General features: G+C 41.1%; 1 protein-coding gene and 1 long non-coding RNA gene across 2 annotated transcripts; one reads left to right on the top strand and one right to left on the bottom strand.

Moving 5' to 3' along the window:
• The first annotated feature begins 690 nt into the window (after positions 1-690).
• On the top strand, positions 691-10,699 carry LOC136541238 (disease resistance protein Pik-2-like). Its single transcript, XM_066533006.1, has 2 exons — positions 691-1,693; positions 8,394-10,699. Exons 1-2 carry the CDS (start codon positions 843-845, stop codon positions 10,396-10,398), a joined length of 2,856 nt encoding a protein of 951 aa, XP_066389103.1. The 5' UTR covers positions 691-842; the 3' UTR covers positions 10,399-10,699.
• Positions 3,165-6,340, bottom strand: LOC136541241 (uncharacterized). Its single transcript, XR_010780271.1, has 6 exons — positions 6,133-6,340; positions 5,915-6,055; positions 5,387-5,455; positions 4,350-4,405; positions 4,071-4,139; positions 3,165-3,512 (listed from the first exon to the last, which is right to left on the bottom strand). It is a non-coding gene; the product is annotated as an uncharacterized lncRNA (long non-coding RNA).
• Positions 10,700-26,438: the final 15,739 nt, after the last annotated feature.

Raw genomic sequence — 26,438 nt, 5'->3', positions numbered from 1 at the left:
AGACAAAAGTAGATAAACATGTGTTACTGAGATATTTATTTTGTACAAGTAAACTTTTTAATAGTTCTTACTTTATCTTATTAACCTATGAAATATGTTAATATCATTAATATACACTAATCATACGCTAATCCAGTCACTAGTTGGCGCATGGTGTACATGCCACGGGCCTGTATCGCCAGGAATGTCCAAAGAATACGTATCCACAGATGCAGCCTCCGAGTTGCCTTTTGCACTAACTGGGACAGGCTCTGACGCTTGTGCAGGCATCAAAATGTAAGAGACTGCATGCCGTGAGGCTAGTTTGACCTCCATGCAGCCAACCAATCACGCTCTTACCGAAGAAAAGTCACCCAATCTTCGTCCCCGTCGAGGCCGAGCGCTAGCTCGGGCGGTGCGTCTTCGCAGTGGGCGAACGGCGGGTTCGATCCCTGGATCGACCGCGTTTCCTCACCGGGGTTTTCACCCTATGTCGGTGCAGCCTCTCAACGCGTGGAGATGCTCTCGAGATTCGGTTTCACGTGACAGAGCCTCATCAACGAGGCGCCGCACATGGCGTCTGGCACAGAGCTCGAGGCACCTTCCCCAGTCGCGGCCGCCATGCGGGGACGAACACGCCACGCCCACGCGGTCTTTGTCTTGCGAAGTTCGCCCCCATTTCTTGGTTCCGTGGGGTCGAGCTCTGAGACTGTGACCTCCACTACTCCTCCAGTGTCCAGACCAGCAGCATAAATCTCTCCCCAACCCCAACTGAACCGACGGCTGTGCGGCACTCTGCTTCTCTGCTGAGCGCTTCTTCTCTTTTCTTGTTACATTACACGGACACGGGGAGAGAGAGGGCTATGGAGGGCGCCCAAACCTTGCTGAGCAACGCCGGGCAGCTGCTGAGTTCAGAGTACCAGCAGCTCAGTGGCGTCGGCGGCCAAGTTGTTGAGCTGCGGGACGAGCTAGACGCCATCAATGCTCTCCTCATCATGCAGTCCGAGGCAGAGGATGGGGCCGTGGACCGCTTCCTCCATGTGTGCATGAGGCAGCTGGGCGAGGTTGCCTACGACGCGGAGGACTGCATCGACCTTTACACCCTGCGCATCAGGTCCCGGCCCACCGACGGCGTGCGCGCCTGGCTGGGACGCCTGCTCGGGACGCTCCCGTCTCGCCGCCGCCTTGCCTGTGAGATCAGAGCCCTTCGCGCCCGCACCCTCGCCATCAGCGAGCGCCAGGCGCGGTTCGGCGTCAACCGTGACGCGCTGCGCCGCTCCCCTCCTCTGCTACCCGCCCCCATGACAGTGTCCGCTCCAGCTAACGACGCCGACCGCCGCCACCGACTGGTCGGCATCGCGGAGCAGGCTGATAAACTGGCTGCACGGCTGAAGGCGCTGGTTGGCGACGAGGGTGAACGCAAGGCCGTTTTCTCCATCGTGGGGTTCGGCGGCCTTGGCAAGACGACGCTGGCCATGGAGGTGTGCCGGCGGCTAGAAGCGGAGTTCCCGTGGCAGGGGATGGTGTCCGTGTCTCAGGCGTTCGAGCCGAGCAGGGACCTCAAGGTGTTGCTCACGAACCTTCTTCGGCAGGTCGTGAAGCCCGAAAGAGCTGACGACAGGGGCATCAAGGAAGAGGCTGCCCTGGGTGCAATCGACGACCTGGATGACAACGGGCTAGCCAAAAGACTCGAGGAGCTTCTCGTGGACAAAAGGTACTACTGTACTCCTATGCTCCAATTTATACGATGTTTTGGCTTTCTAGATATTCCATCCGTTTCAAATTATAAGTCACTTTGATTTTTTTTATCGTCCATTTTGCTATGTATCTAGACATGCACTAAAAAAGTTAAAACGACTAATAATTTAGAACGAAGGAAATACGTAGTTTTTGTTAGGTGTGCCTCTAAATTAAAGGAGCTTCCAATTTATACCGTCTAATGATAAAAGTGACTTCCCACGGACCATGGTAGTTCTAATGATACCATATTTACACTATCTATTACTATTATAGTCTTCCTTTGAAAAGTTCACATTAACCCTAATTAGAAGTACAACTCCTGTAATGATTGTCACTATTGGATCTATTCTGTTTTTCTAATTACCACATCTGACATTGTGAAAATAATATAAGGCAAGCCCTTAATCTTGATCCTAACTAACCATGCATCTATGCCACTATGAAAGTATAGGCTCATAAATTTGCATTTAAATCACCGGCCCAACCATTGTTGTAAATAACCTAAAGTAACCTATAGCAATGTCGTTACACCAGTAGAGAACAAACTTTTCGTTTGGATTGGTTTTTGGCTTTAGTCTCGGCCATATTTGGGCCCGGGACCAAAGAGATGATTAGTCCCGATTGGGGCAACCAATCGGGACTAAAGTCACCTGCCCAACGGCCAGAGCCGTAGGCTTTTGCATGAGGGAACCTCTAGTCTAGGTTATGAAAAATAACATAAAGTAATTGTCTAAATTTGCATCTACCTACATCTATCATTTATAAAATACCAAAGTACTAATATATGTGCTTATACAATATGCACCTCTGATTTCTTCAATATAGAAACAAACTAACTTAAGTAATACAATCATGATGTCAGTCACCATTCGCACCAAGGTCCCATTTGGTGGAGCTCTGGTCGGCTTGGCTCTAGCTCCTCCTTGGGCCATGTAGCAAAAAGTTATTTTATCTTTCTTATCAAAATAAACTAAAAACCATATTTTTGGCTTCACCCACTACGTCAAATATGATTTCCAGGGGTGGCTACAGTGCATTTGTAGGGGCGGTTCGGCCAGCCGCCCCTACCATACCGTCTCTATAAATCATGCATTTGTAGGGGCGGTTCCCAGACCGCCCCTACAAATCGATTTGTAGGGGCGGTTGGTACTGTAGCCGCCCCTGCAAATCGATTTATAGGGGCGGTCTGGGAACACCAGCCGCCCCTATAAATCGATTTGTAGGGGCAGCTACAGTACCAACCACACCTACAAATCATTTTTCCGCCAAAAAAAATTAAATTTACAATTCACGTTGTTCGGGATCCACTCCACGAAGTAGGACGAGTTCTTGTTCTGCACAAATCAAACGGAACTTGGGCAAAACTGGACAATAAGGTTTCAGATTGTGGACATACCATGCCAGGTAGTTTCACGCTGATTTAACAAAATGTAACAAAGTTCATATAAGAAATGCAAGAAATGTATGGTTTTTTCTTTCCCTATATTCATACAAGTATGGTTGGCTAGCTGAGAAGATGAAATATCATTCAAAGGGGATATTGTTTCATATTACACAGTTTAAATAGCTGCACAGAAAAAAAAATGACTTCTGCAAAGATGCAGCATTGGATTACTTTATTGGCAGGAAAAATGATGCAGAAAATACCTACCATTAATTTGTGAATAAAAAAGTGAACGGCAGTCTTTGTAGCGCTCATGTCCGGAAACATCCCAAAGCTCAACAAAGAAGCTCCTGTCAGCATCACCCTTGATGCTATTAGATGAACTCCTTGGACTACTGTAAGTAATATGCTGCAGAATGGGAATTAATGCTTGTGTGAGAATATATTTTTAAAATTAAAACAAAAGTCCAAGAAATGGTTGTCATTCAAGTGGTGTGGAGTTAGAGTTTCATTTCATACCGATGGGGGGGGGGGGGGGGGGGGGGGGGGGGGAAGAGCTACTCAAATGACTCATTACTAATGAATTTCTCAAATTCATTAGAAAGTCACTCTGGCATCGCTGAGAAATCAGGTTGTCGAATTCATTGACAGGTTAATAGCTCTCTAAAAGCAGGAGTAGCTAAATTTCACACATTCTGATCTGAGGCCTTATAGACTACAGATGATCCAAGCTGTTCTAAAAAAGATATTTTTGGAAAAACAACTAAGTAACACCTCAGTTCTGCAGCTCTCTTATTCCAGTTTTCTCTATGCAAGACAATGACTAATTAATGAAGCAAAACTAAATCTTGGGACACATACAAATTATCAACCAATTTAACAGAAATACTAACTTAGCCAATAGAAAGAGATAACAACAGCAAAGGGTAAAAGTAGTGTTGAATTTGAAGACATTTAACAAACTTACACTCAGAAGCCAACCCGAAATAGTGCTTCAAAAGTCAATTGTATAAACAAATTTACTATAAGATGGAATCTGTAAAAGAGAAAGCAAGAGTTCATTTTACCAGGTCTGACTAACACTGTAACCTATATGCAGAGTTCACTTATGCAGCCAGTGGATCAGATCATATATTATAGCTATCTTCTTTTGAGATGCTAGATGTCAACAAGGAATAAAGAACACATATTGTTCTAACAAATGCACCGTTGCTACATCCTATAGTAGTGTAGAAGCATGGCATACCTTGATATTAATCCTGTCGATGTTGTCTTCTCCTGTGCAGCCCCCATGTCATAGTCCTCTCCATCATTCAGACATGTACAACATTAAAGTAATTAGCTAATTTGGATGTATAGTTAAAGTACAGTAAATTGAAAGGAAAAACAATTCATGTTAGTGGACACAAAATAAGGCTCAGGCACAGTAGCAGTGAAAGTGGCACTTAAAAGTTAGAACTAGTAATTAAGAGTGAGCATTGAGCACTAAGCAAAACAGTTATAAATATATTAGCATTCAGGCACAATACTCAAAGCAGCAGCACTGAAGTTGTCATATAAAATACAAAGCAAAGGTAGTATTGGTGCAAAATCCATGGACCCCAGCTCCACATTCACAGATCTAGCATGTCACATGGATCAAGAAAATGCAGCCAGTGGCAGCACAAAAATGAACATCTAAATTGGAGAAAGCATCAGAAAGTAATATTAAGCTTGGCTCCAATTCAAGCTGATCTGATCACAACGTACTGGATAACATTGAATCGCAAAATGCTACTACTAAATCAACTATCTCCGAACAACTATCCTGAAATTACTTATTCTATGTGACTCGTAATTAGCATCCTATGAATAAGCATTGTACCCTGTGTAGCCCATCTAGGAAAAACAACTACAAGCCTGTGTGAATTACAAACAAAGCAACAATGTATTAGAAACAAGAAATAATATCTAGGAAAAACAACTACAAGCCTGTGTGAATTACAAGCAAAACAACAATGTTTTAAAGCCAAATATGACTCCTACTGTTGAGCCGCCAAATTTCACCCACATTTTCAGAGCAGAAAATTTTGACATGCCACAACTATAAATCAATGATCAGAGATTCAGAATCACTTAAATTTCCTCTAACTAGTCATGCTAAGTACATTGACTAGAGACAATTGAATATTCTATTGTCTAGTAAAACTGCAATATCAGAGTAGGCATGTAACATTAAGTACTTAAAACTTAAAGGCAACAACAAGAGCTAATTACAAGAAATGAGGAAAAATTATTTTATACATGCACGGGAGCATGCTTGTACATGATAGATATGGTTGTAGAACTCCAGCTCCAAATATTCTCGGAAACCTAAGATATCAGGAGCACATGATACTCTGTTAAATAATATACAAACCCAGCATGCAGCACATATCAAAGAGATTGAGAAATTAGTACAAGGTGGAATATATTTGACATAAGTTGTTAGACTACCTCCACAAAATCATTGAGTTGTTCTATGACAGGATGTTAGTTTCATAGAAACATACTGGAAAAATTGACCTAATTTTTGTTTTTTATGCAGAATAAAGTAGATAGCAGCAAGAATATCAACACGACCATATTCCATTCTAAACCAAAACATCGATCTCATCATTTTTATGCAACTGTGAACATAGATCCTTTGAAGGAATGGAAAGAGAGAGCAGATCTAAGAGGGAGATTGAGAGAGGATAAGAGAGAGGGCACCTTGCGCAGGTTGGGATTTGAATATCCATAGTACCACTAGAGATTTGAACAATAGATTATGTGAGAATCACAGAAACCTGCCTATGCTGTAGCGCCATTGGACTAGAGCTCACTCGGGGGGTTGGGTTGCTGGGGATTGCAGCCTCGCCTGTCACTCTTCGTGGAGGAGTCCTGTCGCCGTGGCCACCACACCCGGTTCCCAGCGACGAAGTAACAAGTCCTCTGCTAATTGAAGGAGAGAGACTGAGTAGATCTGAGAGGAAGAAGTTGGCAGAGAGAGAGAGAGATTGATTTCTCACCATGGCTGCTGCACCACCGAAGGCTGGAGCACCGTTGCTGCGCCATCGCCTTCATCCCGGCACCACGACCACTCATATCTAGCGAGCAGGGTCGGCGGTGGCTGCTACGCGTGGGTATGGACTCAGGAGGACGTGGCGGTGGCTGCGGCTCGCGGATCGGGAGGACGCAGCAATGGCAGCTTCGCGCGGGTCGCGAGGACGCGACGGCGGCGGATGCGGGAGGGGGTGAGGTGGCGGCGGCGGCGGCGGATGCGCCCGCTTGGGTGGGTTGCTGCCCTTGTCCGAGTGCGCGGGCGGCGGGGAGACGACTGGTTGGGGGACGGCGTGAGAGGATAAGGATGGGAAATTTTTTCCCCTCGTGCGCCATTGCGCGCTCTTTTTTCACGCTGCTGTCTCTGATATGTGGGTCACAGCCAGCGATTGGAGCGCGCGCTCAGCTGGCTTTTGCGGGGAAAACTGGTAGGGCATTTGTAGGGGCGGCTCAATCACCAGGCACCCCTACAAATATCAACTCCGGGGGCGGCTGGTGAGTGAGCCGCCCCTACAAATCAGACCCATTTGTAGGGGCGGCTCGTATCACCAGCCGCCCCTGCTGTTTCATTTGTAGGGGCGGCTGGTCTCTTGGATTCCGAGTACGTCACTGTAGGGGTAGCTCCATCACCAGCCACTCCTAAAAAAATTTGTTCTGTTGCTAAAAACCGTTTTTCACGTAGTGACCAGCTCTGGTTTCTCCACGCACTATAGCAAGGAGTTGAAGTCGTGACAAACATGACCTTGTATACATATTTGTATAAGAAACAATGGTCACATATCTGTTTCTAGGTCAAGCATATTAGTTGAAACTAAGGTTTTAGCTAAGTATATGTCAAATACACATAGAGACATGTGGCAATCACCACTATAGAAAACTTGCTAGAGGCGGACGGGATCGATTAACGGAGACGGGCATTGCAACCGCTTCCAATCAAACGCCTCCGTTAATGCAGATTAACGGGGGCGGTTGCTTTGCCCACCTCAGGCGGAATCAATTAACGGACCTCCGTTAATATTCTCCAGAAAATCCAAAAAACTTGTCAGAAACTTGTCAGACACATATTTGAGACTCTAGATGACTTTAAATCAGAAACTTGTCAATATCAAACATGTAGATTGGGTCGGCCACTAGAACTTTGGTATTAACTATGTGAACATTTGGGATCGTTTAGGAATTCTAAATTTTAAATTTTAAAATCTATAACATTCGAACGCGTATTTGGGACTCTAAATATCTTCAAATTAAAAACTTTTCAACTACAAAGTTGTAGATTCTATTGAGAACTTTAACTTTTGTATAGACCATGTCAACATCCAAGATCATTTGACAATTTTAAATTTCAAATTTCAAAATCTGTGCATTTACATCAATGCTTTGGGACCCTAAACAATTTCAATTCAAAAACTTTTCAACTACAAAGTTGTAGATCTTGTCGAGAGCTACAATTTTGATATAAAATTTGCCTTCATCCAAGTTCATATGAAAAAGTTATGAATTATTTTTTGTTGCAATCATTAATCGAGGCATACATCTTAAGGCACCCGCCTCCGTAAATGGATTTACGTAGGCGGACCCTTAGAACGACCGCCTCCGAAAAAAAACGACCGCCTCCGAAAATAAACGATTAATGGAGAAAGACGTCTTAAGTTGCCTGCTTCGGTTAATGGATTAACAGAGGCGGATGCTTAATGCTGCTCGCCTCTGTTGAGCATTAACCAAGAGGCAGGTGCTCGGGCGGCGGCCCTGCCACCTATTAACGGAGGCGACCATCTAGCCCGCCCGCCTCAGATAATAAAATGGCACTGTCTCGCAAAATCTTTTCTATAGTAGTGAATGTGGAAAACAATGAATGGGTATTAAAAAGTATATAGTAAGTATAATTGGAAACTAAAATCTATCACAACTAGGAAAAGATAAGAAAATATCTATATAAATACCGTGTTAGAACACGAAGAATTTGAGAGGAAAAATGCAAGTAGTTTGAATAGATGCGCCCTAAACTTATCTATGAATTTCTAACACTTCCCACTCTTCTATTATGTATAGAGCATGAGTTGATAGACTAGTATAAGAAATAATAATAATTGCACTTCCCACTCTTGTAACCTTGTTCTGCAAAAATAAAGAGACTGCACATAAACATTTTCATACATTTTGCACATGAGGGGTCATAAATTGCCTTATGGATATATGGCTAAACTAACTATATTACATATGCTTAAACCAGGTACCTCATAGTGATTGATGATGTTTGGAGTGTGCGAGCATGGGAGCCAATCCAATCCAAGCTACCAGAGAACAACAAGAGCAGTAGAATCATCTTGACCACTCGGATAGAAACAGTGGCCAATGCATGCAGTCCTGCTAGTTTTAGTGGCCTTTGCATTCATAAAATGGAACCCCTTAAGCTTGAAGATTCCAAGAAGTTGTTCGTCAGTAGAGTGTTTGGCTCCATGGATGTCGCTTACCCCAAGGAGTTTGAAGATGTAATGAGCGACATCTTGAAAAAATGCGGTGGGCTGCCAATGGCCATTATCAGCATTGCTAGTGTTTTGGTAGGGTACAAATCACCAGGAGGCAAAGATAAGTGGGATAGAGTCTGCAAATCACTTGGTTCTCAAATGGAGATCCACCCTACCCTTGAGGGGATGAAGCATATAGTCACACTTAGCTACAATCACCTCCCACATGAGCTCAAGGGTTGCATGATGTACTTTAGCATTTTTCCAGAGGACTATGTGATCAGAAAGCACCGACTATTGAGCAGATGGATGGCTGAAGGATTGGTTCATCAAAAGCGGGGGTTGACTATGTGGGAGGTTGCAGAGTCTTACTTGGACGAACTCTTAAGTAGGAACATGATTGAAGAAGCAGGCCATTTTGGTGGTTATGCCTGGAGGGAGCAAACATACAGGGTGCATGACATGCTTCTTGAGGTCATGGTGTCCAAGTCCTTGGAAGCTAACTTTCTTAGCCTGCATGGAGGGCAGTATAAGGGGATGTTGTATGACAAGATCCGTCGCCTCTCCATCCATGCTGACGTAGAAAGTGTAGATTCTGTAGCAAAGAGAAATGTTGAAGGCCGCCGAGTCAAGGATAATTTGAACATACAACATGTTCGATCACTGAGCATGTTCCAGCTCCATGGGCAAGACAAGCTCCTAAAAACGCTATGCAACTTCGTCCTCTTGAGGGTGCTTGACCTAGAAGACTGTGAGGGAGTAACAAACAAGCATGTAAGGTATGCCTGCAATCTATACCTACTTAGGTTCCTAAGCTTGAGGGCCACAAACATAAGCAAGGTGCCTAGGCAGATCGAGAATCTAGAGCATTTACAGACGCTTGATCTAGCTGACACACTTCTTACTGAGCTGCCAGAAACAATCACAAAGCTGGAGAAACTTGAGTACATATTCATCTCCAACAAGGATGATTATTGGGAAACTTGTTGGACTATGCCCCGAGGAATCAACAAAATGAAGGTTCTACATTTGCTGCGTAGGGTATCTCTTGGGAATGACTCTAAAGTTGCCCAAGAGGTAGGTGAACTTGAGGAACTAGAAGAGTTAGACTTATCCATCGACATCAACAAGGCCATTGATGAGGAGGTTCTCAAAGAACTTGCTCTGTCCATAAGTAAGATGCACTCACTGCGGTGGCTCAGTATCGGACGACATGGAAGTAGTAATAATGGTGGCAAGATACTGAACTTTCTCCATGACCTACCAACACCACCGCGACTCCTCCAAACCCTTTGGATCACAGGTGACATTGCCAATGGATTGCCCAGCTGGATCGGGTCACTCACACATCTTGTTAGTTTTACTACTCTGGATACAACCCTTACCGGTGATGAGCTCTTTGGCGTCCTGTGTATGCTGCCCAACCTGAAGACATTGTGCTTGTTTTGGGACTGCTACAGCGGGGATGAGCTGGCTGCATGCACCAGCCACAAATTTCCGGTGCTCAGGGACCTGATACTTGGAGGTTATCTACCCAAAGTTATTCGGTTTGAGGAAGAATCGATGGAAATGCTTGAGATGCTTCACTGTGACATGACGGAGAGGAGCATCGTTGGCATTGAACACTTGACCAACCTGAAAAAGGTTAAGCTCGACTGTCAAGGTGACTATCATGCACTAGTCGTCGACACAGTACTTGAGCAGATGAAGGCTGAGAATGATAGGCGCTCGAGGTCCAACCAATTCCAAATTGCAGTTAAATATTGGTGATTGTTGTATCGTCTTAATTACTACTGTTGAGAACATCAAATCTAGTTCTCCGACCGTGTCTCTTTTGTACCCTTTATAGTACTGCTGCTTTTCCTCCTAATGTTATGTAGTCTTCCCAAAAAAAAGAGTTCCCTTGTCTTTATGGAAAACTTACTAGTTTGTGTGTACACTGTTGTGCACTTGTGATTTCAGGTGAGCCTTCCACAGACTTGTGTTTGTGTTGGACATTACACGCGCTACTTGATGTCTATACGTACCTCCCGCAGTGCGAATTAAGGGACCCGACTACCAGAGCCCTGCTTCCCAAATCTCAGTTTCCCTTCCTGCTGACGGCTGTCGTGCCCTCGGTAGTGCCTATCCCGCCTAATTCGGCAGTTGGCACTTGGCTTGGCGGCTTCGCGTCGGAATGAACGACTACCAGGCTGCAGCGCAAGGGACCGTCCCCCTATGGTTATGTCTCTCTGTGTCTCTGCCCTCGTCCCGCGCACGGCCAAGCCAAAGGTCTAGAACGAGGGGCCTCCTCTGTCCTCTGCTTGACGACCAAAGGATGGTGGAAGGTTGGTTTTTCTGGTCTCTTAATTCATTTTGGGACAGCGCTCTACTTTCGCTTGCTGTGAAGGCGGCTGTACTTTCTGGTGTTTTGCTACCGATGCCGGAAGCGCATGCAGGGCAGGTCGCAGCCCAATCAACAACAACTCCAAGCCACAAAGTCGCCTAACAGGAGTGCGACATCTCCATGGACCGTAGTCCTGAGAGTGCAGGAGCTGACGTGCAGCTGCAGCCTTGTTCTCCCTGGCATCGATAGCAAAGCACTGTTGCTCCTACACGATGAGGAGGGTCTCCTGGCGTCGAAGACGGAGGGAGGGCCTGCCCAATGCGTGTGCAGGGGAGTATTGCAACGGCTACGGCAGCATGAGGTTGCTGCTCTGCTTCGACGACTTTATGGTGAGCTATGTTAGCATTGCTCAAAAAGGATGATCCTAACCCTGTATCATAGAGTTAAGCAATGAACGCGAAACTGGGACACAGCGAGGAAGTCGCACTAGGTGGCCTAGCCCAACTCATGCACTACCGGGCTAGGGTCATGTCTGGCTAGCGTGGATCAACTCATTTATTCGGATACACTTGTTATCTCAATCTACCTCTGTTGGAGTGCATTGAGATGAAGATGAAAATTAAAATAAGTTTCATCTCAATTCACTCAAAATACGAGTGTATCCAAACAAGACCTTGGATGGTGTCGCGTGGCCTGGATCAAACCTAAATAGGAGGTTGAGTCGTGCATGCCCGACGGACTGCCATCAATCGCTAGTACTTATTCAAGTGAGTTATGAACACTACTAGTGCCTACGTTAAAGCAGGCGGTCAAAATGGCTTGACAGAGGCGGACAGGGCATCCGCCTCCGATTAAGTGTATACATTAATGGCGCTTTACGGAGGCGGGCGCCACGGCCGCCTCGGTGAACCATATTAACGTAGGCGGCTTACGTTAATATGCTTTAACGAAGGCGGTCGTTAGAAGGCACCCGCCTCCGTTAAAGGATTAACGGAGATGGCCCTATTTAATATGCCGTGTTTAAAAAAATTTGCCATTTTATTTCAATTTGAATTCTCTTTCACAAGTTAAATACAGACAAACAAATATAAAATATTGTGCAGATCCCTTTTATGCTCCTTTTTAATATTGTCGTAGACATGTTAAGCAGTGGCGGAGCCACAGCCCTGCAAGTCCGACAGCTACTAGTATATATAGTAGTATATACATAGCTGTATTTCTGTATCTATATCTATACCTAATATTAAAGAGGCAAAATTTCTCTCCCATTTTTTTTTTTGTCCGGCCCTCTCTAACTATGTGAATGTGGTCTCTGTTCGACTATGTAGGCTACAACCGTCCTGTTTTATATGACATATGCAAGACTTCTTAAGGTAACCTAGATAGCTAGGAATTCTAATCCAAATACGGTGTATGTCTTAGTCGGAATCCAAATAGAAAAGGATAAGATTAGAAATCTATTCTAATATTAAACCACAGCGAGTTTTGTAGTTTCAGTTTTTTTTATCTTAATCAGAATCCAAATAGAAAAGTATAAGAGTAGAAATCTATTCTAATATTAAACCACAACGAGTTCTGTAGTTTTAGTTTTTTTTTTAAAAAAAAAAATCTGTTTTTTTCCAAAAACGTTGAGACCCTGTGGATCAGAAAGAGCTGTCCTTGTCGGTTGAGATCCTGTGCGTCAGGAAGACAAGCTGAGTCCTTGTCGATCGTACACTTTTTCTAATTACCTTTCCTGTTCGGATGTTTTTTTCATGCCTTTTTTAATTTCTTTTTTCTTTTTTCTCCAGTACCGATTACGTTTGGTTACGGTTTCGTTTTCCATTCTTATTTATCACATTCAACAAAACATGCTTCCATTCTATTATTTTTATTGTTCACGTTCAACTAAATGTAAATGTGAAAATATAAACAAGTATTATATAAATAATAAAAAAAGAATAAAAACAACACAATATATAGGCTTTGAACTCCTGACCATCACTATCACTACGAAATAAATATTTGTACCACCAAATTATTAATGTAATTTCAGTCCGTAGTCTAATCGATCAAACCATGAAACTAGATCTTAAGTAGTTTGTTATCCAGTCTGATATAAATAAATGTGCATCATGTACTTATGTACCTGTGCAATCAAAGATAATAGAACGATGAGGAAAATCAAGAGAGGCCTTTTGTCATAATCATCAGACATACTAGCCCTTGATACATGAATAACTAACTCCACACTGATTTGAGTTAGTGATAACTAACTCCACGACTCCACGATGACTTGAGTTACAGATTTTTACTGTCTCCAAAAGAATTAGTGAACCTTGATAATTAACTGTATCAGAGTTAAGCAATGAACGTGAAGCTGGGCCACGGCGAGGGAGTCGCACTAGGCGGCCCAACTCACGCACTACCGGGCTAGGGTCGTGCCTGGCTAGCGTGGATTAACTCATGCATTAGGGCTTGTTTGATGCACTCGTTATCTCAATCCACCTGCGTAGGAGTCCATTGAGATGAAAAATAAAATAAGTTTCATCACAATTCATGCATAATACAAGTGTATCCAAACAAGACCTTAGATGGCGTCGCATGGAGTGGATCAAGCCTAAATTGGAGGTTGAGTCGTGTCTGCCTAACGGACTAGCATCAGTCGCTAGTGCTTATTCAAGCGAGTGATGAACACTACTAGTGCCTACGTTAACAACAGAGGCAGACACAGGGCGTCACCCTCCAATTAAGTGCCAGCGTTAATGGCGCTTTACGGAGGCGGGCGCCCTGGCCGCCTCCATTAACCATATTAACGTAGGCGGCCATAATATCATTAGTAGAGATCAGACTTTCAGTTTTTGGCTTTAGTCCCGGACATATTTGAGCTCAGGATTAAAGGTAGGATTAGTCCCGGTTGGAGCCACCAACCAAGACTAAAGTCCCCTGCCCAATGGCTAGAGCCGTAGGCTTTTGCAGGAGGAGACCTCTAGTCCCAGTTGGTGTCTCCACGATATGATTTAATGGTGGCGGTCGTTAAAAGGTGCCTACCTCCATTAAAGGATTAAAGAAGATGGCCCTGTTTAAAAAATATTTTTTCCATTTTATTTGAATTTGAGTTCCGTTTTCACAATTTAAAAACAGACAAACAGATATATATAATATTGTGGAGATTCCTTTTATGCTCCTTTTTAATATTGTCGCAGTTATGTTAAGAGTCATGATAAAGAGGGTGAAAAATGATTGGCGGATCAAGGGTATAGTACTGTTGAGATTAATTAATTAAGTGATCAAATTGTTAATCTCGTCATTAGCAGACGGTTCCCTGTAGACATAATAGATAGGCACCTTTTCATCTGAGTCACTGACAAGGCAACTGCCTATTGTATATATACACTACAGTTCATCAATGAGAATACACATCGGTCATTTTGCACCAACATACATGTTGCATTTGTAATTTTATAATAGAATTGGGTATGTTGGTGCCCCCAAATCCCTTTTGCACCACATACATGTTAAATTAGCTAGTGACTTAGATGCAATTTAACAAAGTTATCCATAGAATTGGAATACTTTGATTACTGTATGTTTAAAATTGCAATATATATCTTATTTATTTTGGTTAATTAACACAAGGTAATGGAGTCTATGGCATTGGCTGCGCTTAATTCCTTGTGAATTATCCTGCCTAGAGACCATGCCATAGCAGTGATTAAATCATCCGTTACTGAGAGGTCTACATCATGTTCCTCTGAGACTTGATGATTACCTACACTGTGTTTTTACCCAAAATAATGGTTTTGGATTGTTATAAATGGTCTACATCCACGCAATGATTACCATTTTCATCATATTATTTTGCTATTACACAAGATGGTAGAGACCTAAGCAATGGCTGCGTTTAATTCACTCGTGAATTATCCTGCCCAGAGACCATGCTTAGGCAATAATATATTTGCCCACCATAAAGATCTACTCTTTGTCTTTGACATAGAGACTATCTACCTTGTGTATATTAAAATTTATGATTACCTACATCACTCCAAAACTATGATAAGATATAAATTTAAAAAAAATATTGCATTTAAACTTTACCATGTTGATTTTAATTTACCATACGGTAAATTAATTAATCCATAGTTGTCCACGTAGGATCATAGCCACTAAGGAGTTTGAGGAACTCGCGTCAAATGGTAGCAATTACCCTATATGGGCTTCTGATATCAAGATAGCGCTTGCATCTCGTAGTCTTTTGGCTACAATTTAGGAACCCCAAACTAGGGTTGTCCTGCAAGATAAGCATACCCATACTGCTTTGGCTTTGCTACGGTTTTATATTCATAAGGACCTTAAATCTGAATATCTTATGATTGAAAATCCTCACGAATTATGGGTCGCTCTTAAAGAGCGATATGAGCAGCAAAAAGAACTTATTTGGCCTGAGGCCAATCATGAATGGAATCATTTACGTCTCTAAGATTTCGAAGCTGTGGCAGACTATAATCACGTTGTTCATAGGATTTGTTCTAAGTCAAAGTTTTGTGAGAAAGAGCCAACAGATGCAGACAAGATAGAGAAAACACTCTCTAATATGCTTCCTTCTGATAGAGTATTGCAACAGCAATATAGGGCTCATAATTACCAACTTTATTCCTAGCTTATTCATACACTGACTTAGGCAGAAAAACATGATGAACTTCTTCCGAAGAATCATCATAAGTGCCCTGTTGGTTCGGCGCCTCTGCCTGAGGTTCACAACGTACAAAAAAATACTAGGAATAAGTTCAATGGATTTTTTCCAAAGAACAAAACTGGTAAACACAAACACAACAGGAGACAAAGGCCTAATTCAAACAAGAGGAAGAGGGACAATGCGAAATCCAAAAATGACAATAAGTGTTATAGATGTGGAGATTTTTCGTATTTTGCCAAGAATTGCTATGCACCTAAGCATCTGGTTGCTTTGTACCAAAAGTCCTTAAAAGAGGTCAAGCTAGCAGGAGACACAAGATATGAGGCACACTTCAATCTTGCATCTGAGGCTGTCCCGAAAGAGGGTTCTTCCAATCAGGCCCGTAAAGAACAAGTGAGCAACAATTCTCTTAACATTGAAGAGAATCTTCCATCGACAGACAACATGCTCCTAGACTTTGGTTCTGGAGACATGTTTGGAGATTTGGACTAATCTCGGTCCAACATTTGATATCTCACTTGATAAATGTTGTAATAGTTTGAGTCATACAAACATATAATTGTTTTGGGTTGTATTATTAAGTGTGCTTGAGAGTTGTACAAATTTATTTATATTGTTGTTAAGTTGTACCAACTCATTGATATTGTAATATCATACTCTTGTACTTGATATTCAATATATTGTACGTATAATTCTATATGTTACTGTTTACACCAAAATTTGGAAAGAAAGAATGCGGGAACTCAAAGCTTCCAAGATTGTGTCAAGGAATCGATTAGATGTGAATCGGTATGAGCTGGTTTGGATGCGATATCAGATTCGGCTATTTTATAGATGACGTCAGCAGACGGCGTCCATGGGCTATGCTTGAATGATGATAGAAAGGTGTGTTGGACTCTACAAATAAGGAAAATTTAGGGTCCAAATTATTGTTAAGTTAGGAAGTTTTCTTTTATTCGAAGAATTATAATGGGTCGTGTTTGAATATGATTCATATTTACGTTTTGGGTATAAATATTAGACCTCGGTTATTGTACAAGGACACGAACAATCAATCAATACAATCTTTCTAGCTTTTGCCATCACATTAGGAGTAGGAGTACTATAGATCTTGGTGAGTTCTTCAGCAAAAAGGGTTGTATCGACTAATTGACCTCCAACTTGCTTGTGAGTACCGTCATGACTTGTATTGTACTTGTAAAGCAGCATCAACTGATTAATCTTTTATGAGCTATAATATAAGTTAGTTATCCATCCATATCATTGTTTGTAAGGCTGCATCAGCTAATTGATCTCTTACGAATCATAATATAGATCAAAGTTATCAATTTTGTGTTAAATAACTTGTTTAATACAATATCACCAGTTAACAAATCGGCTAAGATTAGTAAGATTTTCCTTGCTGTTTTTGGTTGATTTACCAGTTATCAATCTTGTTATAATTAATGTTTTATTAATTATAATAAATCACCCAATTGAGATAGAGATAGATCAGCCTCAAATTATCTTAATTGGTCATCCTTTGATCTGGTCACGCTTTAAATCTTATAATTGATGACTTAATTCCGCTAGATCGGCTGTTTTATCTCTATTCCAATCAAATATAGTTTGCATTCAAAGACATGTTTCCATCTTGAATAAATTCACTAGTTAATGAGATCTAATCTAATGACACTACCATAGCTATATCGATCCAGTTGAACCTCACTGGTAAGACTTTAAATTAGAAATTATCGATTAGTGGTTTTGTTCATGATCGAGATATGCACTCTGTTTGTTTGCTATGCCTGCATCGGCTATTTTAGCCGATGCACTTGTGCTTTCACACATATAACATGTTTTCATGAATCTGTCGACCTATAGATGGTTTTATAGATTCTTTGGCTTTAGTATGTTATCATTATCATAGCTGTATCGATCCGGTCGAACTTCACTGTTGATGATAATAGATTAGATTCAGAGTATTTATAGATTCATTTGTGTTAGACAGTCGATTTGTTCGCATGTTATACTTTTTTCATCAAACTTATCGGCTCAATGCTTTATACTGATTATGTTCCATTTAGCCGATGATGTTTTCTTATATCGCTTCATTGCTAATTATCAACCCTATAATCGATTGATAACATCAATCGACCATTTGGTCATATATATTGGAATCTGAAATTAAGGAAAGATCTTCTGATTTTTGTATTTGGGTGTATTGTACTTGTTTTTGTCTAGATTAACCAGTCACCATAAATCTACTATAATCCATGAGCATCAGTTATTTTGATTCATATCATTATCATTTAATATTAGCCGATAATCCTTGATGTAAAGATCTTTATTTCATGGATACGCCGGATATCGACTATTTAAACGATAGCCTTATTGAATCGGCTATCTAGCCATACATTTGGAACTGTCTGGAGCAACATCGACATATTCCACCTTAAATTATTGATAAGATTTCTTTTCCTTGTCAATTGCAGGTCAAATTGACTGGCACATCGTTGGGTTTTCAGAATCGGCTAGTTCTGTGTTGAAGCCAAGCAGATCTCAAGACTCATTTCCACTTAGATATTTTGGCTTGCTATGTGTTGATCACATTGCCATATTTTTGTGTCAACACACTTTTTGGCGCGCCTAGTGGGACCACAATCGTCATGATGGTTCACAACAATAAGGACATTCTTATGGTGCCTTATGAAGACTTACCTGATGTGGAAAAAGATGTCATTAGTAAGGCTATAGCGGAGTTTCATAACAAGTGCTTGTTGTCATATACCAAAACAAGTGACAATAAAGTTATTCAAAAATATCCACTGCCGAGAGTTTTGATACATGGACAGTCAGATATAGATGAGGCTGATGATAGGCATTTCTTTGTAGAAGCTGTCAACAAATCTGTTCATGATACAATGCTGAATCATAATACAGCTTTCTTGAATACATTCCACAATACCATGAAGGAGGGGTTTCATGAATTTTCACTTGATCAGGTTGGACTGGCTTATTACAATATTCTACATCCGTCGACTCAGGGGACTAATCAAGCCGGTACTAGCCATCAAGAAGTAGCACTAGTTGAAAGTGATGATACCTAGGCAATTCCGAATTCATCTGAGCAAATTCAGGGTGCTACTACTAATCAAATACAACATAATCCTGGATCATCAGCGCAACATGTGCAACAACCAACAGGGCAAGTTCAGAATCAGATGGTTAATTTTGGTACATCAGGCCAAATACTGCCATCGGCTCAAAAAATAGCACCATCAGTTCAAAGAATTCATAGAGATACAGATCCTAATGTTTTTAATCAGAGATTTCAAGCCACAAATTAGCAAGGGACCCGATAGATAGATATTCCACAAGGATATCATTATGGCACAGATTATAATATCCTTAATATGATTCCAAATCCAAGGTATCAAGGCACTCAAAATTTTAATCCACAGATGAGTCAGCAATTGCCAAGAAATTCAAACTCAAATGCTGATGAATTGTTGCTCAGAGTAACTAAAATGATGAAAAATTAGTTCGGTTTAAAACCAAAAGGGCAAACTTTTTCGTACAAACGTCTATATCCATAGTGGTGTGATTTGGTGGCCCTTTCTACAAACTATAGGCTTCTAGAATTTGCTAAGTTTACTGGTCAAGATAGCACAAATACAATAGAACATGTCAGTCGATATCTTACTCAGTTGGGTGAAGCCTCTGTTGAAAAGTGCATCGAGTTTGTTTCTTCTCTTTATCCCTATTAGGGACCACTTTCACTTGGTTTTCATCATTAGCGGTTAATTCTATTGCCAATTGGAGTGACCTTGAGAAGAAATTTCATACATATTTCTATACTGGGATAGGGGGAAAGAAAAATCATAGATTTGACAACTATAAGGCAAAGAGCTAATGAATCGGGTGTTGAGTTCCTGCAGAGGTTCCGAGAAACAACAATTTATGCTTTTCATTGATATGACTAATGATCAGCTAGCTGCTTTGGCCATTCAAGGAATGTTGCCAACATGGAGAGAAAAACTGCTTGGGCAAGAATTTGATAATTTTAGGTCAATTGGCTCAATGGGTGGCAGCACTTAACCAGCCAATTCTAGAATATGCGGCAAAGATACCCAATTCCGAAGAAGACTGCAATCGCTAAAGCTTATAATCCATAGTTAGTTGATGATGATGGTGAGGATGATGAAGAGGAGGAAATTGCTGTACTAAATGGAATTGGGGTAAAAAGATAGTTATGTGTTCAAAATCCTTGGGGAAAAGAAGTTGAAGAAAGTTATGATTTTGACGTTACAAAAGCAAGATAACTTTTTGATTTCTTGCTTGAGAAGGGATAGATTAAAATTGCCTGTCAATCATGTTATATTACCTCCCGATCAGTTGAAAAATAAGAAGTTCTACAAATATCATAACACTACTTCTCATACTACTAATGATTGCAGAATTTTCTGGCAGCATATCCAGAGGGCTATTCAACAGGGGAAGCTTAAATTTCATACAGCTCAGAAAATAAAAGTTGTTGATAATCCTTTCCCAAAGGATCAGAACATGGTTGATGCTAAGTTGTTCAAAGGGAAGACTAAAGTTCTAACATCATCTAGGGCAAGAGAACCGAAATAGTTGATCTAGAGATACAAATATCGGCTAATGAATATGGAGAAATTAAAAGGTGTTGTGACCAACAAAAGAGCCGATATGAGCAGGGAGAGAAGTCGAGAGATGGGATGATGAGACCACGTGTCACATCTTGAATTCTATTGAATAGATGGCAACGGCAAAAGAAAAAAGGATTATCAGCGCTAGTTAGAAGAGAAAGAATATTAGCGTTAACAAGAAGAAGAGAGATATGAAAGAGAACAAGCTAAATCACATTGGGAATTGCCCTTTCTTCAGACATTGTTGGAATGAAGGTTTGAAATTGCCTACTAGAAATAATTACCCAGAATGTTGCGAACAATATTGGGAGTTTAGGCAATCTCAAGCCAACTGCTGGTCTATCCATGCTCGAATTGAGTGTCAACATAATAATGCGGATTGGCGCTTAAAAATAGAAGCATTCATGATCGGCTTGTGAAGTGAGTTGTTGATCAAAATTGGGCCGATTATGAAGAAGAAGATGATGAAGAAGAGTATGTTTGGCAGGAAAGACAGTGGTATCTAGGAGGTTTGACAAGAAGTCAGAAGAGGAGGATACAACGCCTAAGGAGTAGAGAATTAGAACATGCTCAGAAATCTGGTAAACCTCAAGTATGGCGTGCTAAACAAATAGCCGATAAGGGTTAACCATCGGCTAATATTCAAATGGCTTTTCTTTTGCCATCAGAATTTAAAGCTCCAGCAGATTAAGAAGTCTATTCAGGATTTTGATGCATCAGAGTACGAAGAGATGGTAGCCAAGTTGACAGTGATGCAGCAAGCTATATTTGATAAAGTAGATAAGCATTGGCACTTGAAGGCTTTATATGTGAAAGGTTTTATCGATGGGAAGCCGATGAGTAAAATGTTGGTTGATGATGGTGCCTCTGTTAATCTTATGCCTTATACTACTTTTCGCAAGCTTGGTAAAGGACTAGAAGATCTGATTGAGACTGACATGATGCTTAAAGATTTTGGGGGTAATGCTTCCAAGACTAGGGGGGCAATAAATATTGAACTGACAATTGGAAGTATGACTTTGCTCACTACGTTATTTGTCATTGATGGAAATGGTACATATAGTTTACTCCTCGGTCATGATTGGATTCATGCAAATTGTTGTGTACCATCGACTATGCATCAATGTTTGATTTAGTGGCATGGAGACAACATTGAGCTAGTTCATGCTGATGATTCTGTGAGTATAGCAACAGCTGATCCAATGTATTGGGAACTAGAAGATTTTGAGTGTTTTTCTGGCAAGTGATGGGAAGGAGGCTTCATTAGAATCAATGATGAAGGCCGATAGTCGATCCGAGCAGTCGGCTCTGAAAGTTTGTTTTAATGGATAGTCTAATAGATGGTACAGATGGTAAACTAGGATATAGCTTTATGTCGGCCGATGAGTTAGAAGAAATGGATATTGGTCCTAGAGATAGACCTAGACCAACGTATGTAAGTGCTAAATTGGATCCTGAGTATAAGCAAGAATTGATAGATTTGTTAAAGGAATTTAAAGATTGTTTTGCTTGGGAATATTATGAGATGCCTGGTTTAGATCGATCAATTATTGAACATCGTTACCAATCAAACCTGGATATCAGTCATTTAAACAAGTTCTGAGGAGATTTAATCCAAATATTCTTGATGATATTAAGGAGACTGAAAGACTACTAGAAGCAAAATTTATCTGACCATGCCAATATGCAGAGTGGATATCGAGTGTAGTTCCTGTGTATAAGAAAAACGGAAAGTTGAGAGTTTGTATCAATTTCAGAGATTTGAATAAGGCTACACCAATGGATGGTTATCTGATACCAATAGCCGATATGTTGGTAGATGCAGCAGCCGAGCACAAGGTTATTATTTTTATGGATGGTAATGCAGGATATAATCAAATTTTTATGGCTGAAGAAGATATAGCAAAAATAGCTTTTAGGTGCCCTGGTGCAATCGACTTATTTGAGTGGGTTGTGATGACTTTTGGATTGAAGAATGCTGGTGCAACTTATTAGAGGGCGATGAATTATATTTTTTATAAGTTGATTGACAGGATTGTTAAAATCTATATTGATGATGTGGTGGTAAAATCCAAAGGGTACAAAGAACATCTGGATGATCTATGGGAGACTTTGGAGTGCACAAGAAAACATGGTTTAAAGATGAATCCTAATAAGTGTGCATTTGGAGTGTCAGCTGGATAATTTTTGGGTTTTATGGTCCTTGAGAGAGGAATTGAGATTGGTCATAAAAGTATGAAAGTAGTTGATGAGGCAGTACCTCCAACTAATAAAATAGAGTTACAATCTCTGCTTGGTAATATTAATTTTATTAGAAGTTTATTTCAAATCTATCAGAAAGGATTCTGCCATTTTCTCCTTTGTTGAAATTGAAAAGTGATCAAAAATTTAAATAGGGTGACGTACAACAAAATGCGTTTGAGGAAATAAAAGAATTCATGAAGTATCCACCTATGCTGGTTCCTTCTCAACAAGGTAAGCCTTTTAAGTTGTACATGTCGGCCGATAGCCAAACGATTGGATCGGCCTTGATGCAAGAGTTTGAAGGAAAAGAATGAGTTGTTTTCTATTTAAGTAGAAGACTTTTAGATTCAGAGACAAGATATTCTGCTATTGAAAAGCTATGCTTATGCTTATGTTTCTCCTGCACTAAGCTATGACATTATTTATTATTGGCTGAGTGTACAGTGTGTCTAAAGCTGATGTGATCACACACATGTTGTCAATGCTGATATTAAATGGGAGAATGGGAAAGTAGATTCTTGCATTATCAGAATTTGACTTAAGGTATGAATCGGCTAAAGCAGTCAAAGGGCAAGTAATGACCGATTTTATTATTCAACCCCATAAACCAAGCATCGGCTATGTGGAACCAATACCTTGGACATTGTTCTTTGATGGATCATCATACAAGCAAGGTGGTAGCATTGGTATTGTTATTGTTTCACCTCGGGGGGCAAGTTTTGAGTTTGCCTTTCAAACCAAACCAATGACCACCAACAATCAAGCAGAATATGAAGCTATTCTTAAGGGACTTCAACTTTTTCAGGAAGTAAAGGCTGAGTCAATTGAAATATTGAGATTCACAGCTAGTTATTAATTAGTTGATCGGCATGTATGAATGTAAAGATGATATTCCGAAGGAATACTATGATGAATGTCGAAGGTTACTTGAGGAGTTTCCCCTTACTTCTCTTCAACATATTCCAAGAGCACAGAATCAAGAGGCCAATCGATTAGCTCAGAATGCGTTAGGCTATCGAGTGTTCCAAGAAATCTTAAGCAGTGAGACCTTGGCTAATGATTGGAGAGTTGAGATAGCTAGTTACCTCAAGAATCCATCACAGAAGGTTACCAAAAAACTGAGATATAAATTGACTAAGTATGTCTTGTTAAATGATCAGTTGTATTACAAAACAGTCGATGGAGTTTTGCTTAAATGTTTAAGTCAAGAAGAAGCAAAAGTGTTGATGGGTGAAGTGCATGAAGGAATATGCGGGGCTCATCAATCGGCTTATAAAATGAAATAAATTATTCGCAGGTCTAGATATTTCTGGCCAACAATATTAGAAGATTGTTTTGAATATTACAAATGGTGTCAAGATTGTCAGCATTTTGGTAATATTAAAAAATCACCTGCATCAGCTATGAATCCAATAATTAAGCCATGGCCATTTCGAGGTTGGGGAATTGATTTAATTGGCCAGATTTTTTCACCTTCAAGTAGAGGGCACAAGTTTATATTGGTGGCAACAGATTATTTTACCAAGTGGGTTGAGGTGATTCCTTTGAAGCTAGTAACCTCAAAGAATATGGTTGATTTTATCAGGGAGCATATTGTTTATCGGTTTGGGATTCCTCAAACCATTACTACTGATCAAGAGACAATGTTCACATTTGAAGAATTCAGAGATTTTGCTGACAGTATGGGAATTAAATTGATAAATTCTTCTCCTTGTTATGCTCAAGCTAATGGCCAAGCAGAGGCGTCCAATCAAATTTTGATTAAGTTGATTAAGAAGAAAATTAAAGAGCAACCAAGGAAGTGGAACTTGACACTTAATGAAGCATTGTGGGCATACAGGATGGCTTGCCATGGATTTATTAAATCATCACCTTATGAGTTATTATATGGGCATAATGCAGTTCTTTCTTGGGCGATTTAGGCTAGATCAAGACGTGTTACATTGCAAAATGATTTGACAGCCGAAGTCTATAAAAACCATATGATGGATCATTTGGAGGACTTAAGTTGTCATCAGCTGTGTGCTCTTGAGAATATTGAGTCCAATAGATTAAGGGTTGCAAGGCATTATAATAAAAAGGTCAAGAACAAATAGTTTTGTGAAGGAGAATTAGTTTGGAAAGTAAAATTGCCGATTGGGTCTAAAGACTGGAGGTTTGGCAAATGGTCACCTAATTGGGAAGGTCCATATTGGATTAAATGTTGTGCGCATGGCAATGCTTATATTTTGGAAACGCTAGAAGGGGAAGAGGAGTTTGATAGAGCGGTCAATGGAAAATTTATAAAAGTATTATCCTAGCATTTGGATTAATGCTTGATAGCCGATTTGTTTAGTCATTGGCTCTAATAGCCGGTACCAGAGGGTATCGCCATTACTTCAAAAATTAACCTGAAAGGGTGAAAGCCGATACGATATGTATCGTCTATAGAGCAAAAACAAACGCAAAGGCAATCATGATTCATATTATGGTAGTTTCAGAATTCATAAGGGAAAAGCATAAACTTTATTCATTCATCATTTGCTCCTAGTACAAACTAATCAAACACCTTGTTCATAACATCCTGGGTTGGTGTGATATCCACAATGGCTGTTGCAGCATCATCGAAGTCCTCAATCCGATCCTCGTGCATGTCGGGATCATCGGCCATTGAGAAGCTCGGCTCCATGGTGCAGAGATCGTGCCTGGTCTAGACTTGGGCCGCAGCCAAGGCCACCGCCGCGCCACGATGGCCGCCATGGAGGGCAATCTCCTAGACGCACATCTAGATGTCGTGCAGGTGGTTGATGAATAGAGGACCCCAGGCATTGATTGCCACTATAGCTGCGTTCGCTGCCAGTTGGAGATTTTCCAACTGCACCATCAGGGCTAGTAATCGCAAAAGCAAGAAGGGTGTCAAGAAAAGAGCAGTGAAGATAAAAATAAGGGTTTTTCTTGGAACTAGACTTACCCTCCACCATGACGTTGGACTCGGCCAGCCTCGCTCGAGCGGCGTTGCCTTCCTCCTCTGTGACGAGGAGGGCGGCCTGGGAAGCCTCAAGGCGGATCTCAAGCTGATCATTTTCCTAAGTTGGCTCGGAATAACGGTTCGTGGTAGCCCTCCACTCCCAGAGGAAGCAACGGGCGTCGTCACCGATGTACGAGTTGGAGGAGTCCGACGATGAGTCTGGCGTGGGGGTAGCGGCAAATGCAGCATCGGAGGGCTCGTCGGCCCTAGGAGGAAGAGGACAGAGTCTATCATTCAAGACGAACCTATAAACAAGTTAGAGGATGATTCATTGTCATGAATAGAAGGTGTTTGATCTTACCTCATGCGGCAGAGGCGCTAACTCATCAGCATGTTCTCCTCTAGGACCTCCTCAGCCACGTGCTGCTGTAGGAGAAGAGGAAGAAACCGCTATAGGGTTCTTGAAAGTAGAAAGACGCGAGAGAATGAAAACGGTTGTAGATGTAGATGTGTTTGAGGACGAGGCCCTTGGTTGGTTTTTATATCCATGAAAGCAAGATGGTAGATATCTTGGAACATGAGAAAGCAATCTCATTTAATAGAAGGGGAAGCGCCGCTTCGCTAATAACGAGGAGAATGCGACGTTATTGACTGAGAAGGAGTTTGAAGGGTTTTTGCAACAAGGGCTATTTTCAGATTCAATTAAGTCAGTGTAAAGTCAGGATTAGGAATCGGCCAATTTAAATCGGCTATTCTAACCGAACCAAGAAGTATAGTAGACCAACAAGAGGAGTACAGTTATCATCAGGTTTACACAGAATATATACTACAAATTCTAGAACATAAATTACAAGTTAAGAGCATCATGAATTGCTCTTAGTGCTTTCAGCCGAATAGCATCAACCTCTGTAATTTGTTGTTTGTCTTTTTTGGCTAATCCGGGAATGCTCTCAAGACTACTGCGAA

Source organism: Miscanthus floridulus, chromosome 3 (genome assembly GCF_019320115.1).
Source record: "Miscanthus floridulus cultivar M001 chromosome 3, ASM1932011v1, whole genome shotgun sequence".
In the NCBI taxonomy this organism is placed as follows: Eukaryota; Viridiplantae; Streptophyta; class Magnoliopsida; order Poales; family Poaceae; genus Miscanthus; species Miscanthus floridulus.
This window is presented reverse-complemented; position numbering and strand designations above follow the sequence as displayed.

What these genes read in the sequence shown, in the direction of transcription:
- LOC136541238 (XM_066533006.1), top strand. Translation starts at nt 843, where the DNA reads ATGGAGGGCGCCCAAACCTTGCTGAGCAACGCCGGGCAGCTGCTGAGT. An exon ending in GAGCTTCTCGTGGACAAAAG is followed by an intron (nt 1,694 to 8,393) that starts GTACTACTGTAC and finishes TGCTTAAACCAG; the next exon opens with GTACCTCATAGTGATTGATG.